Source organism: Notothenia rossii (genome assembly GCF_949606895.1).
Source record: "Notothenia rossii genome assembly, chromosome: 5".
Taxonomy (NCBI): Eukaryota; Metazoa; Chordata; class Actinopteri; order Perciformes; family Nototheniidae; genus Notothenia; species Notothenia rossii.
In genome coordinates this window covers 75,131,341-75,152,863 of record NC_136903.1, presented here as the reverse complement: position 1 = coordinate 75,152,863, position 21,523 = coordinate 75,131,341, and the positions used below count along the sequence as shown (strand labels likewise).

The window sequence follows — 21,523 nt, the reverse complement described above, 5'->3', positions numbered from 1 at the left end:
TTCAGTCTCTTTCAGCACTGGGTGTTAAAGTCCCTCCAGAGAGTAGCGGCAACAGCTGCAATTTGCCAGGAGATTTGAGGCAATTTCACTGAATGTTTCTATTAAACTGAAGTAAAGAGGTACTTTCGCTGAATCTACAATTTGGGGGATACTCTGTATAGTTTTTTAAAGGACTTTTAGGTAAGTGTTGCATTTATAGCCTATTGATCTTGAACTTGGATGACTGAAAAACCCTCAATTCTTTGACATAATGACAATATTAATGCCATTTTACAAATCAATCCCTTTATATGAAAACTAAAAACTACAGAGCCTGCAATTGATAACTACAGTATGGTAAAGGTCAGACATTTCAAAACTGATAACAATGTTTTGACATCATCACAGTACTGCTGAAAGTTGGCACAAGTTAATATTGAGTCATTGTCAAGTCCTAGCAGATAGGCCAGTGTCAAAGTTAGACTCATTACACATCCATCCATCACCTCGACCTTCCTGCTCTCAGTATTTTGTGCAGCTGCATTGCTGGTACACTTTGTTCTGCATTGGCACCAAACATTGTAAATCTAACATGTGCTGCAGAGTTTCCAGGGAGGCTGGCTTGTTATTTTCTTTATAAATCTCTCACGCTGTGGCCATTTTGGTTTTATCATACATGTTTAATAGATTGTTGGAAACGTTGACAAAGTATTTTTCTCCAACTGTAATTGAAACTGCTCTTTTGTCTGCCCCCCACAGTTGAATCTGGTGGCCAACCTCACCTTGCTGGAGACGAGCACCATGGGAGCACGGGCATAATGAGGGAGAGGAGGGCAGCAGGTGACCCCTACTGGTCCTATTCAGGTGAGTCTCATTTGTGCGCTGAGCAGAGCCCTCAGTAGGAGGGGAAATGCCTTTCTTTGACATTTTCGCCTCTGCTGTATCTTGCCCATAATACTCATATTTTTGTCTATTATTTTTCTGGAAAACCCTCGTTTTATATTAATAATATACCTCAGTGTACGTTTTCTTTGTACTTTCATTATTACCTCTTAGCTAATGCACTGGAAAGAAAAGAAACGGCAAGATGCAAAGGGAGTTGATGTTGTAGCCAATTGCGATTATCCACAAATGGAGAGTTGTTTAAAATGTATTTCTTTTTTATCTTGTGTGGATAAGGCAAGCCGTTTTGTGGATGGAATTGCATGACAATCATTGAAATAGCATGCCATTTCATTAAAAGCCTGCAATTAGTCGTGAATCTTTCTCTGATTCTAAATGAAATGGTAACAAGTACAAGAGTCAAACAGGAGGCATAGAAGACGATTATGACCTTTATGTCACATTTACTTAGAGACCTTAGTTTTTATTAAAGTCAAGTTTATACCAAGTTGTTAAAGCCTAACTATAGCTGTTTTGAAACTCAACTCTAATATTAATAACTATTTAGGTTCAGCAGCTGAATTATACGGTGTTTTCAAAATCTATTTAGTCAAATGGTTGTGAAAACATGTTTGATGTGAGAAGCTTCATTTTGTATATTTTAAATGTACATAGCATTTTGTATATACAGAAATTATCTTAATAGATTGTTCAGTCTAATACTTTATTTGCTACCAACAATCAGTATTTTTCTATAAAATTGTTTTGTATAAACAATACTTAAAGGTTGTTTAGAAAAAAGGAAATCAATGACAACAAAGCTCCTTCTGCATTACACATTCTTGTATCTTTAATAGTATGATGCTTTGTGCCAGGTGTGTGCCGACATCCTGATGCAGTTTTTGACCGGGAACAGTTCTGACAAACATAAATTAATGTTCTTTAAGAGCACTGCTTCACATTCAGCTATACACATTTAAACAGTGCAAACACAGCCCTCAGTTGGCCATTGAGCAGCTCCAGTGGGAAATGGGGGTTATGTGCTTTGATCGAGGGCAACTTGCTGGAAGAGCTCAGGAAGGGAGGAGCAGTCGGTACAATTATATTTACAGGTTCCAAGGTCCAAAAACACCCCCCAGCAAATAACTAACTTGGTCCCTCTGCTTGGAATGAATCACAGCTCTGACAATTATTATTCTGATGGAATATTTTGTCTTTGCTGTTCTCATGGTTTTAGGCAAGGAAATGTTTATGGTTTTAGTTTTTTTCCAAAGATTACATTCATTTTTCCATCATATTATTGGTTGGTGTTTTAACACTGCTATAGAACACTGTGATAAAAAACCCATTGATTTTTTTACACTACAATATATCCTCATTGTACAAAATAACTTTTCTTTTGTGAAGATCTTTGACTTTAGTGAGCGATTGCTTAAAAATGACCACATTATGAACCAAATCTCCAGTGGGACTCTTTATTTTGTTCTGCTTTGCTTTTGAGACATCTGGCTTTATTCTTAGTTCATTTATTTTGCTCAGTGATATTCTAGGACTGTTTGTATGTTATTTGACAGAATGCTGTGTATAATTATGTAAATAGTCAGAGCTGCAGGCTGTTTTAACACCTACTAATATTTTTGAGCCCATTGGGAAAATATGAAGTTTAGTCTTCGTGAGCAGAGTTGTTTGAAGGAAGAATGAAGCTGGTAATTCTGAGGCGATCAGATCTTTTAATGTTTAAGATTTGTATATCAGGCGGCTGGACAGAAAAGAACACACATCGGGTTAGGGAATTGGCTGACTTGGGTTGATTTTGGTCGTTCATTTCAAGCTGTGCAGAGCACACATTCCTACCAGGGAAGGCAGCTGGCTGATTGTACTGAGAAAAGGGGAAGCATTGAGGGAACACAGAAATGTCCATTGCTTTGGAAAGGTAATTAGTGGCTAAGGCTGTGAATGGGGGGCAGACAAGCGTGCCTTAGCAGCTAAATGGTTATTAAGGGCATTTGCTCCGTGCAAGTGAGTGTAAAAGAAATGCACACAGTAGGGTCAGACTAAAGCTAGAGGGTACTGGTGCAAGACTGGCAAAAGCTGTATGAGCTAGACACATATAGAGTACATAACATACGGGAGCTTATAAACCATTGTTTCAGCCAGACTCCACACCCTTCTCTGTGTCTACTAACTTCTGGTGGGGAGAGCTTTTGAAGAATGAGGAACAATATTAGCGTCAGAAACTACTGCAGTAGCAGATACAATATAGAAGGTCCACCAACTTAGAACATTTCTTGATCCTTGTTTGTTCTTATTAGATTTAAAGGTTTGACTTTGCACCTACTTACAATGATTGCTAAGTTTACATAATGCTTTAAATGTTTGCTGATATATGACATAATGGTTTGGAGTTTTTACATTATGTAATGATATATGTCCGAATCAGTATATAAGTACATCCCATAGTTTTCATGGGGAGAGAGGTTGCCCTTGTATTTTGCACATTAGTCCGGAGCATTGAGGAATTGGGCCAAAGTGCAATGGGAGCGCTCATCATTTCATGACATGTCATGTCACTATCCTGTTTGCTTTGGTATGAACCTTGTTGTAAGTGGCCTCGAAACCTACACCCTGAAATTTGATTAAAAGTTATTTAAGGCATGGTGTGTGTGCGTGTGTCGGTGCGCGTATAGAGGCATTTTTCATAAGAGGGATGATATCATGCTAACGGTTAGACTCCCACAGGAACAAGGCTATGCATCATTTCCCCCCTTTTTATATCTCTGCAGGTTTTCTCATCTTCTCTGTTGGTTCCTCAGGCTTCCGTTAGAGGTTGTTTTATATTTCTGGCCAATATAGGCAGTAGGTTGCTTTTGATTGCACTCTTGTTGATTTATTGTTCTAGTTTAATTACAGCACAACAGTTGGAGTACCTTAATGTGCATTTGCAGAAGCATTAAGCTTGATCCCCTCTGTGTGTAGATTGAAAAAGGAAGAACAAAAGGAAGCACAAAAATAATGGCATAAGATGTATAAAAATATTGATTAGTACTCTGGAGATAATCTACACTTGATTGATGCATTATGAGATTCCCTGAATTAACTTGCATGTCCTTCCAGACAGAGATGAAGCAATTAGTCCTTCTGAAAGATTTAGGTTCTTGCGGTGCTCACTGTGAGAACTAATGATTTGTTAGAAAAATGCCAACTGTGTGTAATAGGGAAAATTAAAAATGCAGTAAATAGCATGGTATTCTACATCCACAAATGAATAATCTAGCAATTAAAAGCTCTACACCTCCAGTGATTTTTCACATTCATAAATCCGAGCTCTGTGCTTTGTATTGATAGCGCTCCTCCTGCAGCAGTCATGGCCGTTTGGATGGAAGCCATCCTGACAAGCTGTTGTAGCCGCTGAAAGAGCCTGCGATTGTCTGATACGTGTGGATTATATTTCCCCTCAGCCTGACTGTTTTATTCCACTTCACTGAGGTTTCCCGTGATCATTACCAATCTTTCCACTCATGTCTCACATAATGAAGTGAATGAAGTGTCATTTTCAATCAATTGCTTTGTTGATCCAACTTAATTAGTACGTTAGAGGATACATAACAAGATTAGGTAACTCACTGTTCTTGATTGTCAGGGCTGTTTGTTTTGGCTTTGAATTAACCTTCTATTCTACTGCGGCACCCTCTTTCTGTAGTTTCACATTATGCACTTTCTATTTTTGGTAAAAAGACTAGCTAAAATTGATTTGTTGATTTAGTTGATAATTCACCCTATTAATATGCACTTTAAAGAGCCTCAGTTGTTCAGACCAAGTTTTAAGGTTGATTTCAAAATGTGACTTTGATGAGTTTGTTTTAGCATGGTAAACCTTACATGTCGTAGAAGGTTTAAATTGGCTGGTTGCCTTGTGAAAGCAGTGCACTTTGTCTCTTGCGACTTGACACCCCCCTTACAAAGACTGGAGGGAAAAGAGCAACGCCATGTTGTCATGGTGCCCGACAGAAGGAGCTCAGCCTCCTGGAGGTATAATGAATCGTGAGGAGGATTGCTCCCGGTAGACCTACATGTTTGAGAAGCACTTGACTTTAAAGCAAAGCTCCCTGACTATGAGGCTGTGCAGGGGGTATGCACGCAGGCTAAAGTATGCGGCATATTATACACGGATACAGAGACGTGCTCATCAGGGATGAAGAAACAAATGCCAGCCCTAACAAATGTTTCCCTGCGAGTTTCTCGGCTGGGAAAGAAAAGTGATATCTCCAAAGATCTTAACATGCTTCTATTAATGAAATCAGATTTTTTTTTTTTTTTTTTTTTAAATAATTATGTTTGCTCGTGATTGTTCGGAGACAATCACATAATGACTATTAAAGCTATTGTGATTAATCATGATAAACCATTTTTGTTTTCAAAATGAACACAAAGCAATTGTTCACTCAGATGAGATTCTTGAATGGCAGCTGAAAATCACAGTTGAATTACATTTCCAATTATCATCCAGACCATTGACATTACCAGGAACTAGACTATATGCCCTGCAATTTTCCAAAGTGGCCATAAGAAATATCAATCTTAGAAGGGGGTCTTTTTTCCAGCAGTTTTGCATTACCATGTGCAAAAAGTATACATATTCTTCTTAGGTGAACATTTGCTATCACTCATCATTGTGCACACCAACCACAATCCATTCAAATGAAATGTCAAGCTTTTCAAACCTTGCATTGATTCTTGCTTCTCTAACTGATGCACCAAGCCTCTAAAGCTTTGGCCCTACCCCCCCAACCTCATTCTGCGACAAATGTAGTTAAGCCTTTAAAGCAATAGGTTTTAATGTTTCTTTTCAATCACACAGTCTCTGTAGATTGCTGTTTTTCTGATGTGCTATTTTCAATGACGGATGTTTGGCAGCTGAGAAAATGTTTGGAATGGTTGAGCATTTTTTCGATGACACAATAGTTAACTCAAAGTGTCATGGAACACAAATAGGAATGTATTAGCAGTTAGAAGGCAGCTTTTATTTTGAAATGTACTTTGAAAGAGATGGCACTTCCTTTGTGGCTATGACTACTTCCTTAAGTTCCAGGAAGTCCTTTTTACACATGGACACTAATGCAATAAGCATGTAATGGGAACACTAGCTGCAGAATCCCCATCCATCCTTTGTTCTAAGCCAAAACGTGGCATTATCAGTAAGTCAAGTTACTAATTATTATCTTAGCTACAAGTGTTTGATATTATTTGTGGTAATATATTTTTGTAGTAAGGATAATTATTATTTTTGTAAGAACTTGTTGCTGTGTTATAGTGTGTTACGTAATGCTGTGTAATGTTGCATTGCATATTTACCTGCAATAACCTGTTCTTGTAAAAAGTACATTTATTCTGTAAATGTTAAGAACATATCATTGTTTTATGTGTACTTATGGAGAAATGTATTTTGTTTCAGTTTCACACTTCTTATCATTAAAATCCCCGCCAAATACAACACCTGCCTGTTACTTGGAGGAATGATGCTGAGGAGAGTTTAGCTGGCTGTTAAGTTTCAATATCCACACGTTGAAAACGAGAACAGTACAGTGAAATGATACCTACATTACAGAAGAACTGGATCTAGATGTGGATTTATGTCAGTATGATGCTCTGCTTGCTGCATATCCAAGGTCATACAGCCCAGAAACATGCTTACAACAAGTTATTGTAATTCAACATCATGGAGGATGAGTTGACATCAACATCGGACAAGGAAAGTCTTAAAACACGTTCTCATGTATCCCACAGTAGTAAATCCGCCCGCCTTGCTAAATCCTCACGCTCTTCAACAGCAAGAAGTGTTAGCATGGCAGCTACTAAGGCACGTTCGGAAGCTAATGCAGCTCAGGCTAGGGCAGCCTTTTCACAATGAGAAATGGAAATAAAAATTGAGAAGGTTCGTATCGAAGCGAGATTGGATGCTCTTCAGCATGAGAAAGAAGCAGAGTCAGCACTCGCTAAAGCACTGATCATGGAAGCTGCTGCTGCTGAGTTAGGCTCCCGAAGTAGTGTGGAAGAGATAGAGTCCTTGACTTCTCAGATAAGTTCACATCAGAAAGTCAGTGAATACATAGCTCAACACACAACTATAAATGTTAACCCAACAGTCAAGCAGCAGTCTGATTCCCATCAACAGGGATTACAGTATGACTCACGTCTTCTAGAGCAGCAGTCTGACTCACGTCGTCTAGAGCAACAGTCTGACCCACGTCAACAGGGACTACAGTCTGACTCACGTCTTCTAGAGCAGCAGTCTGATTCACGTCAACAGGGATTACAGTCTGACTCACGTCTTCTAGAGCAGCAGTCTGACTCACGTCGTCTAGAGCAACAGTCTGACCCACGGCAACATGGACTACAGTCTGACTCACGTCTTCTAGAGCAGCAGTCTGATTCACGTCGTCTAGAGCAGCAGTCTGATTCACGTCAACAGGGACTACAGTCTGACTCACGTCTTCTAGATCAGCAGTCTGACTCACGTCTTCTAGAGCAACAGTCTGACCCACGTCAACAGGGACTACAGTCTGACTCAAGTCATCTACAGAAGCAGTCTGATTCACGTCAACAGGGACTACAGTCTTTCTCACGTCATATGGGGCTACAGTCTGACACAGGTTCTATAGAGCATAAGTTCAGCCCGTATCAGGTTCTTCATGAGCATCCTGACGCAAACCCTTTCAGCAGAGAGCATCTTGGCTTACAGCAAAGCATCCAACAGCATTCTAAATTACACCACCAGGACCAACATCAGGGCAGTTTTTATAGAGACCAGCATCAGACTGTCACACCATTTCATGATAATGAACAGGTTCTCAATCAAAACCGCTCATATTCTCATTATTACCCAGATCAAAGAAAATAAATGTCAGAACTTGCCAAATTTCTAGCCAAAAGCCAGCTAGTGCTAGGTGGATTGACAAAATTTGATGATCAGCCGGAAAATTACCTCGGGTGGAAGTCAACGTTCAACAGCTCTGTGGAGGGTCTGGATCTTTCTGCTCATGAACAAATTGACTTACTCATAAAATGGTTGGGGCCAGACTCAATCAAACAAGCACGTCGACTGAAATCAGTCAATGTCAGACACCCATTGGTCGGCCTCAAAATGATTTGGTCAAGGCTGGAGGAAAGTTACGGCTCGCCTGAAGCCATAGAGAGGGCTCTGTTTTCTAAAATAGAAAACTTTCCAAGGATTTCTAATAAAGAGAACCACAAGCTCCGTGAGCTTGGTGACCTGCTCTTTGAACTAGAAGCACCCAAAGAGGATGGATACCTACCTGGCTTGACATTCTTGGACACAGCAAGAGGTGTGGGTCCTATTGTAGACAAGCTGCCCTTTCATCTGCAGTAAAAGTGGATGTCTGTAGGTTCCAGATACAAAGAAGAACATGGAGTAGCCTTTCCACCTTTCTCCATTTTTTCTCAGTTCATACAACGTGAGGCCAAGGCTAGGAACGACCCCAGCTTCAATACCACAGTCTCTACTACACCTTTGATAAAGGAAAGACCAGTAGGAAAGCCCATTAGCAAATACCCTGTCACAGTGCATAAAACCAGTGTGTCCATCGAAACTGCCAACAATGCAGAGACATCATCAGAAGATCCTGGAAAAATATGCCCCATTCACAAGAAACCTCACGCACTTGGAAAATGCAAGAGTTTCAGAGCCATGCTTCTTGAGGATAGGAAGAAATTACTCAAAGAAAAGGGCATATGTTTTCGCTGTTGTGCCTCAACTTCTCATCAGGCCAAGAACTGCGAAATAGTGGAAAATGTGCAGAGTGTGAAAGTGAGAGACATTTAACAGCACTTCATCCAGGTCGTGCTCCACACCTACCAAAGCCATCAGGTCCCTATAAAGAACATGGCGGGGAGCAGGTAACTTCCTTCGCGCACTTATCTAACCAAGCCGCACAACCAATGTGCACACAAGTCTTCATGTTCTAAGATATGTCTGGTAAATGTATACCCATGTGATCGTCGTGAAGAAAGCAAGAGAATGTATGCCATTTTGGATGACCAAAGTAATGTCTCATTAGCCAGGATGGAATTTTTTGATGTGTTTAACGTTCAGGGAATGCCAGCATCATATGTCTTAAGAACCTGCGCAGGGGTTGTTGATGTATCCGGTAAAAGAGCTCAAGGGTTCATTGTAGAGTCACTTGACGGAAAGAAAAGCATCCCTCTCCCAACTCTTATAGAGTGCAATCAGGTGCCGAACAATAGAGAAGAAATTCCTACTCCTGAAGCCGCATATCACCCCGGCCACATGCGGGCCATAGCTAATGAACTACCGGCACTTGATGAAAACGCAGATATCCTGTTACTCCTGGGACGAGACATTCTACGAGTCCACAAAGTCCGAAAACAGTTTAATGGCCCTTATGATGCTCTGTATGCACAAAAACTGGACCTTGGATGGGTCATTGTAGGGGATGTGTGCCTTGGTGGTGCACACAAGAAAAAAGAGGTCAGCACTCTGAAAACCTGTATCCTTGAGAATGGTCGACCAAGCCATTTGACACCCTGTGAGAGTCTAGTCAGAGTAAAGGAGAACTTCAACCTGGGCTGCCCACAGGTCACTCCAGACTGGTCTCATATGCTAAAACCAAAGAATCGTGAAGCAGAGGAACGTTTCGGCCAGACAGTCTTCCAGAGAACTGAGAACGACTATCAACTTGCACCTTCATCAGAACCAACTATTCCCAGACTAGAACTCTGTGCAGCAGTACTTGCAGTAGAGGTTGCGGAGTTTGTCAAAGAAGAAATAGGACAGAAGCTGGACAAAGTGACATTCTATACTGATAGCAAAGTTGTCTTAGGATATATCTGCAATGACTCACGAAGGTTCTACGTGTATGTGCACAACAGGGTGCAACGTATAAGACAGTTAACTTGCCCAAGTCAGTGGAAGTATGTTGCCACTGACAACAATCCTGCAGATCATGGGACACGGTCTGTTTCTGCAGGTCAACTGCAAAGTGTCAACTGGCTGTCTGGACCATCGTTTCTCCTGGAGCCTGAGAACTCTACAGCAATCCTCAGTTCGAAGTGGTCGATCCAGATTCAGATGTAGAGATCCGTCCAATAGTTACGGCTTATTCCACCAAAGTCTCAGTAAAGGAGCTTGGCACAAAATGTTTTGAACGGTTCTCATCTTGGAGTTCTCTAACGAAGAGCACAGCTCGTCTCTTTCACATTGCACAAGGTTTCAGCAAACAATCAGACAACACCAGCTGCAGGGGATGGCATATCTGCCCAACAGTTCCCACTATTGCTGAGATCAAAAAAGCAGAGCATATAATCATTAAAAGTGTCTTCTCACCAACCTAAAAAAGACATACACAAGGCCTATCTCGGACCTTGTGCTTCTCCTGGCTTCTGGGGAGTAACAGGAAAGAGAAGAGAGGAAGTAGCTAAATGTGGCATCATTAATGACGCCAGACGGGGAGTGTCATGGAACACAAATAGGAATGTATTAGCAGTTAGAAGGCAGCTTTTATTTTGAAATGTACTTTGAAGGAGATGGCACTTCCTTTGTGGCTATGACCACTTCCTTAAGTTCCAGGAAGTCCTTTTTACACATGGACACTAATGCAATAAGCATGTAATGGGAGCACTAGCTGCAGAATCCCCATCCATCCTTTGTTCTAAGCCCAAAACGTGGCATTATCAGTAAGTCAAGTTACTAATTATTATCTTAGCTACAAGTGTTTGATATTATTTGTGGTAATATATTTTTTTAGTAAGGATAATTATTATTTTTGTAAGAACTTGTTGCTGTGTTATAGTGTGTTACGTAATGCTGTGTAATGTTGCATTGCATATTTACCTGCAATAACCTGTTCTTGTAAAAAGTACATTTATTCTGTAAATGTTAAGAACATATCATTGTTTTATGTGTACTTATGGAGAAATGTATTTTGTTTCAGTTTCACACTTCTTATCATTAAAATCCCTGCCAAATACAACACCTGCCTGTTACTTGGAGGAATGATGCTGAGGATAGTTTAGCTTGCTGTTAAGTTTCAATATCCACACGTTGAAAACGAGAACAGTACACAAAGTATGATTAGTATTTGGCGAAATGCTATAATATACTAAATTGAGTGCGATTTTTCTCAGGATTTGAGGGCAACAAACTCTGACAGGGTTTGATAAGCGTCAAAACACCTTCGACAATTGTTTTTTTTTCAAGCCTGCACACTCCCGGTAAAATAACAAACATCATTGCCAGTTGACACGTGACAGGTGTTTACAAAAGCAGCACATCTGTCACAATCAACCCCTGGATTCTCACCTCCGCTTCTTTAATCCCCTGGAGGCACATTTGTGATAAAGTGTATAAAAACGTACACTGACTACAGTGGTATCTTTTACAAGTTTTTGTTGCAATTGTCTCCTTTATTCCTTTAATTTTGAGAATTTTAATTTAGCCATTTTAATCTTTTACAGTTCAGATCTTCAGAACTTTTGAACTCCATGTGCCCATCCAGCAACATTGTTCTACTGCCTCCGATAGCCACTTCTGGACTTGATTAATGTACTCCTCCTGGCAGAACAGAGATAGATTCATCTATCTTACACCCTGCATTTATAGTCACAGCCATTCTCTGTGATGATGGAATCTTAGCACAACATCATCTATATTCCTCCAGTCCTGCCAACGTGTTGTAGCAACCTGTAGTTGTACCTGCACTCATTTTCTGAGAAAATGAGGGGTGCAGGAACACTAATTATTAAAAATGAATTTTTGCCGGTGCCCAAGATGACTCATTATTCATCTTGGTTATTGCTAGCAGTTTGGATAAGCCTTCGTGTGCCAGAATTGGTCCATTTGTCTCTGTCAGGGGCGGGCCCTTGACAGATGTGCCAATATGGCTGCCCAAGTTCTGTGCTGGGGGAGAGGCATCTTAATTCTCCATGATGTATCACGCTGGCAGCAACCAATTTAGCAGAATTGAGCTCCAAATCATCTTACTTCCCACTGCTTCTGCCAACCTGTTTCCTTTCTCTAGATGAGGTAAATATATTAAGGATGGAAATAAATTAGGGCTTCCTGTGCCCTGAGCTAATACTGTATCGGTGAGGTATTGTTGGAGATGATTGTTTGTATTGTCACATTGGCATGTCAGGAGAACTGAGTCTTGGGCCGGTGCCGCCAGGATCCACAATGCTAAGGCCCAACTACGATAAATAAAGTCAAATCTTCTGGTTTCCCAGTTTAGGGCAGATTGATGTATTGAGCCGACAGGTTTGTTGTGTAAACCTAATTAATTTAATTCCAGGTGTCACATGGCGTTGGTGTGCCTCGTGGCAGCATATTAGGCCTAGTTGGTGGCTCGGGTCCAACATAATGGATGTGGACAAGCTTGGCCTGACGGGATTGCAATATTGAAGAAATGTGAGATTGCCAGCCCACATGTTTCCCCTCTAATGTGGTTATGTTGATGAGCCAAAATGAGCTAGCTAGCAGCCCAGCACATTTTTAAACTCATAATTATGATGACTTACTTTGTAATGAGTACATACCCCCCCCAGAAGTGAGTAGTTAACTACAGGGGGAAAAGCCAGAACGGTGGCATGATGGCACAATGTTGGAAACACTGCAATGCTTTGTTTGAAAATCATATGGTGGAATGCTGAGAGGTCTGAAAATGGCACTTAAACCTGAGAAGTAACTGTATAGAAGCAATTGATGTGTTTTAGTACTGCATCACTTCTCGATCACTGACGTTTCCAGGCTTCTTAGATCATTTATCCTTGTGTTACTATCTCTAGTTTACTGAATTACACTGCTAACTATCGATTCCTGTCTGGATTCTAAATTATAAGGACACTTGCTGTGTAAACATGAAGCCATTGTTGTCCTTGCTTAGCTTGCAGAACAACTGCAACATAGAAGAGTAATGGCTGCTGAGAGAGTGGGCTGAGCTTAGAGAGGGCAATAGCTCAAAGTGGTTCAAGCCTTATTTTTCTACTGTGTTGTTTTGTGGGTTAATGGGGCCTGTGGAGTGGGTGATATGGTTTGGGAGGGAAGAAAAGACAGTTATCTAAACATATGGTATACTTTTGTAATTGCCTGAATATTAGGTCTATAACTTGGGGTTGCTTAAACTATGCACATAGAAACCCAGCCAATATATCAACAAAATAAAAATCTTACTGCAAACTCAGACATTTATGTTAATTTTGGGCTATCCAGCTTCATATTGTAACAGCATCAGGCAGAAAGAATATCTTTTTGCCACTCTTTGTTTTGTATAATCTCATGACACACTTAAGTGGGAGCTCATACTGTACCTGTAAGGGGTAATAAATCATTTAGATGCATCAAAAAGTATTGGTGTAAGCTGCTCTTTGTGTATTTGCAAAATAAGTTTTAGGCAATCATACATTTTAAAATAAAAACACCCTCAAAGATTTTCAGTTTGTTTATTCTGTTTCTAAAACTGAAAGCTGAAAAGTCGGCAGGACACACAAATAGACCTTTTGATTTACTGAGTAGAAATAATCCTGATGTTGGAAACATTTTGAGTGCTGTTGTGTCCAGCTTTCTGAAATATATAAATGGAGCCATTTTCTTGTTACTTCCTTTTAATTACATTTTAAGCCCCAAGCAGCAGAGGGAGACTTTGAAGCCAGAGGGCAAATCACCATTTTGTCAGTTTTCCAAGTGTACTTCCTCTCTGCGATGCCATTAGCTAGCAGCTGTGGTAACAACAAGCCCATATATGTACTTCATTTAGGTGGCACAGACAGTAGCTCGGCTTTCTGATTTCTAGCATGTGTCTAATGTGTGGTGAAAATGCAAAAAAGGGTATCACGGAAAGGAAATTGAGAGTCCAGATTTGCACTTTTTACCTTTTTTATTTATATGTCCATACCCAGCAGAGACATGCCCACAGGATCTTTAATTATGCATTGAATATATACCGATCTTACCCAGCATTCACCTCTCTTCTGGAGTCAATGTTTGTTTCCTCTATGCAAGCTCCCTCCTCCTTTCTATACTTTAATTTCCCTCGTCATCTGTCTTCCCTAATGCTGGCCGCATCTCAATTCTGAGCAGGGGTTTGCCTGTGGATGCTATGGGGGTAGTGGGGAGGGTGAGACACAAGAGTGGATTAAGTCTGGATTTAAAATGGCTGCTTGCTGTGCTTAGCTCAACACTCATCTGGGGGATGTGGTCATGTGCTATCTTGTGATTTGTGGCCTAATTAGTGGTTTTGGGGCACCCAAGGCTAGAACAAAACCTGCACAGATCTTCTCTCCAGTTCACTCAGTTTGAATATCTTTCACTCTCTTGCCTCTGTGTGTCTACTGACTGACACATGTACCCACATATGCACACACACTCCCACTCTCAAGCTGTAGAAATGCAAGCAAAGGATGACTGTGACACCACGCAGGGAATAGACAGCCGGTTTAGCTGTGCCTCTCAATACAGTCAATTTGATAATGTCTGCTTCGTCAAACCTTAGGTTAGAGTGCACAGGTGCGAAATGGAAAGATAATGCAGCTACAGTTGATGCTTACCTGCTTCGAAAAATAAGTGAAGTTAAGATGGCCTCTGACTTTCTGTTTTAGTCTGTTGCCAGCGTCTCTCACACTAATGGCTGGATTGACTTGGACTTTTCTGTATTCAGTCGCGATCTCTCTGAGAGTTCATTCAACAAAGAGGAAGGCACATATTAAATGTGGAGACTTTGTGAACTTGGCTATATAGCCACCACCATCATCCAAACTTTTGCAAGAGACAACCGTTCAGCTGTGTCATCTAGCCAATGACACAGCTGAACTGTGATTAAGAAGTAATGGTGAATTAAGGAGACTATAAGGACTTTTCACTTGGTTCAATGGGAGTTTGCTAAGCCTTCAACACCGTACTCTATTTTCATCAATCTTATCCTTTACCGAGTGAAAATACTCTGCTTTAAGTAGTTCTTCTCGGAAAATCTATTGGAAGATTTTTTATTTAATTGTCAGTTTACATATTTTCTTATTCAGTTTCTGTTCTAGTGTGTTAACCTGTGTTGTGAAAATTTGTGTATTTCTGTTTCAACTAAGAGAGGAATAGAATAGCTCATAAGCCTTTGGAAGATAATTACAATGTCAGAGCCGCGCATGGAGCTCCGTATCAGTCCCAGACAGCTTGTGTACATGTGATTTGCAGCGCTGATCTCCACTTTGATGAAAGATGAAAATCAGATTTTACATCGCATACTCCTCCCCCCTCAATGTCATTGACAATCTGAATCCGATATTGAAAATGATAGCTAATATTAGACACAACCTGTGTTCTCCACACATATCGTGATGAAGACATGTTGTTTATATTGCACTGTATGAATTGAACTACCATGAGAGGAGATAAGCTGTTATAACATGGGCAATTTAGGGAGGATTATTGAGACACTTGCCGGTTTTCACACTTGCAGTGTAAAATTGGCACCGTAGGTCCAAACAATCGAAATAGCAGCTTTCGCAAAATAACATGTACAGGCTGGCAAAATAAAATACCAGATAACATGTCATCTGAGGGTTCACAGTGTGGGTGGAGATCTTTCACCTCTACCTGCTGACTGTGGCTAATGGTCTGCTTAGTGGTGACCTCATGCTGGGAGGCCATCCTGACGCTGTGACAGGCAGGTAGGGGAGAGGCCGCTGTGTGTCTCACAACCTCTGTCCCCCAGGAGACAGCAGCCTGCCTGTCCCCTTATGCCTGTCCTGGTTTATCGCTCTGCAGTGAACCACAGTCAACTCATCCTCATGCCTTCCGTCGCCCCTCAGTAAAGGGGACGAGTGCCCTCTGGCAGGCATATACTGCCGCTCACTCTGCCCTCCCTGTCTGCTGTCCAGCTGCTTTATGCAACAATGGGGACACGATTGGTTCTGTCATGTTTGGGATGTGTTTGGCATTTTAGCCATGCTAGCTTCACGACTATGGGGATGGCCCTGCGTGACTGCCTGCTGTTTTACCACTGTGGTCCAGACTGAAATATCTCATGGATGGATTGCCATGACATTTCATACACATGTCCATGGTGGCATGAGGTCGACTCCTGCATGCTTTTGTGATCCCCTGATTTTCCCTCCAAGTAAAATATCTCAACATCTGTTGGTTAGCCATGAAAGTCACTATACACGTTTCTGTTGGGATACGGTGGTGATTGCTTTACTTTTCCTCTGAAACCACACAGACAAATTCCAACTCCATTGTCATAATCCATTATTTGTATTTAGTCCTGATTAGCAAATGTTAATATGCAAACACCCTTAACTCAGATGGTAAATATGGCAAATAGTATACCTGCTTAACATTGGGATTTTAGCAGGCTGATGTTAGCAGTTACTTCAAAGCTCTAGTGTGCAAGTACATCCCTTCAGATCTGTAGGAAATAGGGCAGTAAGCAATAGTCAGGTTTGTCATTCGGCTTGAATAAAGTAAAGTAGCAAGCAGAGATTTGGACCATGAAAGAAATATGCCTTTTTTAACTAAAACATAATATCATGATGATCATGATATGCATTTCCCTCTACTGAAGCTAAATGCATAGATAAGATTGACACAAGACAAAGAGAAAATATTGTAGACACTAAGGTTTGCGTTTAATCCGAATTGGGCTTAATTGATTTAATGACTCTCACCAGTGAGCTGAGAAAGTGGTCGCAGTCTTTCTCTTGTATGGTATGGTATGGAAGTTCATAGCTTAGTCGAATTTTCTAGAGCCGAAGAAGAGATAATTAAACCAATTGATGTAGCTGCTTAAATGCATGAGGGTAAGGGCGCTCAGAAAGAGGTGATGGCTGAGAGTGAGATAAGGTGCACTGCGAACTGAAGAGAATCGTAACAATAGAACTAGAGGGAAAGAGAGATGTGTCAAATTAAAGGTGGATTATGTTATACTTTTGGTGTGTGTGTGTGTGCGTGAGTGCGTGTACGTGTGCATGCACAGTCTCAAGGGGCCTTATTGGTTCATTTTAAAGCAACATATTTGTTGTTTCCTCTGAGTAACAAATAAATAAATACATATTGTAAAGATGTCATCACACATGGCAATATCCTATCTGCTTCATAGTCAGTGCTTCATCTCCATTTTAATAACTGCGGAAGTACCCACTAATTATTCCTTAATACAATATTGACTGTGATTTGAATACAATTGCTATTTCTTATATTAAAACGTCCATCACACGACCAGCTGCAGGACATTTATGACTGCTGAGGTTAGCGTCTGTGCTTCCGACAGTTAGCTGATATGAAACAGTTGCCCTTGGACAAAGCGGAGTAATGTAGCGTCACTAATCAGTGTTTCACTTTGCGGCTCTACAGAGGAGAGATCTGTGTTCTGCTCGGCAGAGTGCTCACCTCTCCCTCCTGTTTACAATTAGCAAGAGGTTTCCTTAAACTGATGCGGTGTTGGATTGGCGTCAATGTGCACTGATACACAAATAGGGCAAAACCCCAAAGCTCTTTTATGCTTTGGAGGAAAAACTACTTTTAAATGTGTGGAAAAGCAACTATGATGTTTAATTGAAAAAGGATGTATTTACTTATTGTATTTACTCCAATTATGCAGAACCTCTTCTCCTCTGTCATTAGCCAAACACGCATGCGGTTTTTAATCCTAATTGAAATGGAAGGAAAGTGTACTGGTGTTTTATCTTCTATAACAAATATAGTCATTTTGAATCCAAACTCAGTGGAGCTGCACATAAATAAAAAATCTGGACGAGATGATTTGTTAAACAAAGTTACGTTTGCCTAAGATACTGTTACTGAAACAGTTGTTAAAGGTAAGGTAAAAATCGTCCTTACCTTTTTTATCCTTCAAACAAAGATAGATTTCTTCTGTTTTGCCTAGTTTATTCTGCTTGATATTATTTTTAGTATTATTAGAAATTGCTTTTATTTTTATTTTGCTACTGTTTTGATGATTGATGTAATAACAGGAATACAAAAATGTTACAACAACTGATATTCCATTAAGACACAGCCAAAAGCTATTCAGGATTATACAATTGCAAAAAAACCAAAGCTAAACATACTAATAATTTAAGCGTTAGAGCGAATTCAGTGGGACTGTTTTTAGTTGCATTCATCTACTGCATACTGATGGTATAAGACACCATTTCATTACAACATCATACAACTTCCATCATTGACACTTTACATGTGTAAATGGATGTTTAAATACCCAGACGTTTAGAATATTATCACTCCATCCTGTGTAGTTCCCCTAGGAGTCATGAATTATTTATTCAGTGTCTTTTTTTAGGCCAAACACAGTTACTGGTCAGTTTTTCACTGCAACAGATTGTTTGTTTGATTACATAAATGAATCTTTGTTATGGGCTTTGTAGCCTGTTGGAGATAATTATTTGTATGGAGGTTATCTTTTGACACGGTGGATGCACAAAAATAATGAACAGATCTGTTAACTTAAAACACTACAGCTTTTATAACCAATGTTCAGTGTTTAAATTGAGAGTGCTACACAATTTAATCAGATTTAATCCACAACTAAGGGTCCTGTTGTACTGGGCCTTCTTCAAAGAACTCATACCAACACAGACTCTATGATCAGTTTGTGTCACTTCATACCTTGTTTTAAACAAGTTGCACTCTTTTCCATACAAAAATATGATGCTTAAATTTTTCATTGACTAAAACTGAGTTGAAATCACATAAAGTGAATACGTTGAAATTGTCATCACTCGAAATTGCATCCTGTTACTATTAAACAATATACCAAACATACAGTAACTCTGCAATAGTTACTGCAGGAAATATTCTAGAAGAGACTAAACATGTTAGGCGTTTATAGCCTAACCCTGGATCAACAAACTGGGCTGTACCCAACAAATGCTGTTTTTTTGTTGATTTTTTGGGGGCAAATTGAGCTTAGAAAATCTAAATAATCAGGGGGTGAGATGTTTGAGCTGTCTGCTCACTGGAACTCCTTGATGATACATATTTAAAGACTAACAGGGGGGGATGGTAAAACAGCAAGCAGCCTAAATGGGTTTGTTTCACTTGGTATCAGAGCCGAGTGGAGCTAACGGTGGTTAGCAGGGTTGAAAACTTTAAAACAATATATTTTTTGATATCTAATCATCATTCATGTTTGTACAATGATAGAGGCACATGACAGAGAAGCTAGAACTGTTGGATAAACCCGCTTCACTGTAACCCCGCCCTTAACACCAGACAATACCTCACTTTCGCCATATAGGATCTTCAAAATCAATCAAAACACAAGATCTAGTCTAAACAGTGAAGTTTAAACACATATGTCACACCCAAGTCTATTTTGCTCATAGTTTAACATTTAAATCGAACTTAAGCTAATTGGGTCTTAGGACATTTTGTTTAAAACATACTGCAGGGTGCAGCTGTTTGATCTGAGGGAACGAGCTGTCCACCTGCTGCCTCTTCTACAATCATCTGCTCCGGAACAGCAGCTGTGCTGTGAGGCAGAACAGACAAACAGGGATATGTGGAGGGATGCCGGTGACCTGCATCATCCCGTCTTCTTCCAGCATGCTTCATATTGTTACTAACACCCATTGTATTCAGGAGTAAAGATGTGCAGCTCAGAATGAGTCTGACTGAGCCTGCGGGGTCTTATTCAGACCTGCTTTCGCAAACGCACCGAGGGGTCAAGTCAAGTTAGGGCATCATATATGAATGTTAAATTGCTGATTGTTTTTAGTTTTAGTTTCTAGTCTTGCTTTATGTGCTTCTCACACATGCACCATTCTGTAGCCCTGTGTATTACAGTAGGTTCAAGGTTCTTTATTTAGTCATACGTGGGTGATGCAAGTTCATAAGAATTCATTTTACATTGTAATATATTGTCTTTGTGGCTTATTGTGTGCTAAGTATTCAGAGATCCTTACAGAAGTGTTTAGCATTTGTATGCATCTTGGCTCCTTGCCATGTTGAAGAGGAAACTGTTAAAGTTTTTGAATTGTTGGGGAAGCTCTTCCTCATGGGGACAGAATGTATTTCTGTCCCTCATTTTCTTTACACAAGGTCCTGGAGATTATTTTTACAGACTAGGGGATGTTGTACTTGTGCAGCGGCCAACACCCAAGAACAGGAAGCCACAGTTTCTATGAAAGTCCACGAGATGGAAGCAGATAGCGCCAAGGGAAAACAATATTTTGGCTGGAGCTCATTCTGGTGGCCAATTAGACCCCAATGCCTGTATGATTTACCATTTCCTCTACCTGCTTTTATGTGTTTGGGGCCGCTTTGTGGAACACAATGACCCCTGATTAAAGATTGAGCTCAGGCTCTGAGACGGCTGTGGCACCATCCTTATCAGTTGCCTACTTCTCAGAACTCAGCAAGACCACCTGAAGTCAATTTTTATGGTTAGCCACACCATCATATACATAGAGCATATTGAAGCGTTATTTTCAACGTATATAACTAATGAATACATGTATTTTAAATATTTTTTTATTAATATGATTCTGGTACTTCTTGTACTTGCATGAATCCACAGTTTTCCCAAAGGTCTCATAGAAGCGCCTAATCAACTACTCAATATGTAATGTCTTTGCAATGCTTGATGCATTAATGCTTTAAAGATATCAAAGCTTGCTTGCCATTACTGTATAATGCTAGTCAGCTTGGAAATGGCAGTATATTTAAGGGTTTGAAGTCAGTAGCTAACTATTAAGGGCCCTTTGTCTTTTAAAGCATTTGCTGAGGCACATTGTATATAACGGATGGATTGTTTGTCTTTTCCTCCACCCTCTCCTGCAGACATGGGCTGGAAGCAAAGACCGGATCTTGAATGGGCGGGTGGAGTGAGGGGTATGAGGTCACACTGTTAATTGCATAGTGAAACATGTCTGGGTTAAGATAACGCCTCAAAGAGACCGTTATGTAACCTAACAATTGGAACTGACTTATATTTGATGAAAATGTGCAGTGCAGTCAGACAGTATCAGGACAGCTTACAATTTGTTTTGGCTGTGCTCTCCAGTACATTGGGTTTAAAAACTAGCAGTAACTTTCAGCTTAAAGGCTTCTTTATGATTTGTACATGTTGGATGAACAGTGTGTGACATGGTAACCCTTTGTTTAAATATCCCTTCAAAAGGACCGTGGAGCCTAACAATGGTCCTAAAAGAACAGAGCAGCAACTATTCTTTTTATGGTCAAACAGTAGAGTGCTATTGACTGGCCAAGTTATTTGACCTCAGTCCAAATGAGCATGCCTTTTAACTAGCTGTTGAAAAGACTAGTCAAACGCTACTGAAACAAGGAAGAAGTGAAAATATCTGTCTTTTGTTAATGAGTTGGAGTTTTCAGACATGGATTGCAGAATGATTTGCAACCAAATATGAACATGTGTCCCTCAATATAAGTACATGATGACATCCAATTTCTTCAGACTCTCACACATTCTGAGGATACTTATTTAATACATTACTTTGAGTTAGAATTAAAAGTCCACTGGCGGTCAAGTACAGAATGTGTTTATCAAGTTATTTAACTTGTTACTATCTTTTCAATGATAATCTCCCTTTAAAATATTCTCACCATAACTGCATTTATACTAAAAGACGCTCATCAGTAATGTCCTTTTCAAGTTGTGGTAAT

General features: G+C 40.1%; 1 protein-coding gene across 3 annotated transcripts in view; it reads left to right on the top strand.

Moving 5' to 3' along the window:
• The window catches only part of ca16b (carbonic anhydrase XVI b), a 111,341-nt gene that overhangs the window by 29,787 nt on the left and 60,031 nt on the right, over nucleotides 1-21,523 (top strand). For all 3 annotated transcript variants that reach the window (XM_079682167.1, XM_079682166.1, XM_079682168.1), the window contains one exon: nucleotides 739-843. In XM_079682167.1, coding sequence (XP_079538293.1) covers nucleotides 739-843 — 105 coding nt within the window. The remainder of the gene's footprint in view (nucleotides 1-738; nucleotides 844-21,523) is intronic.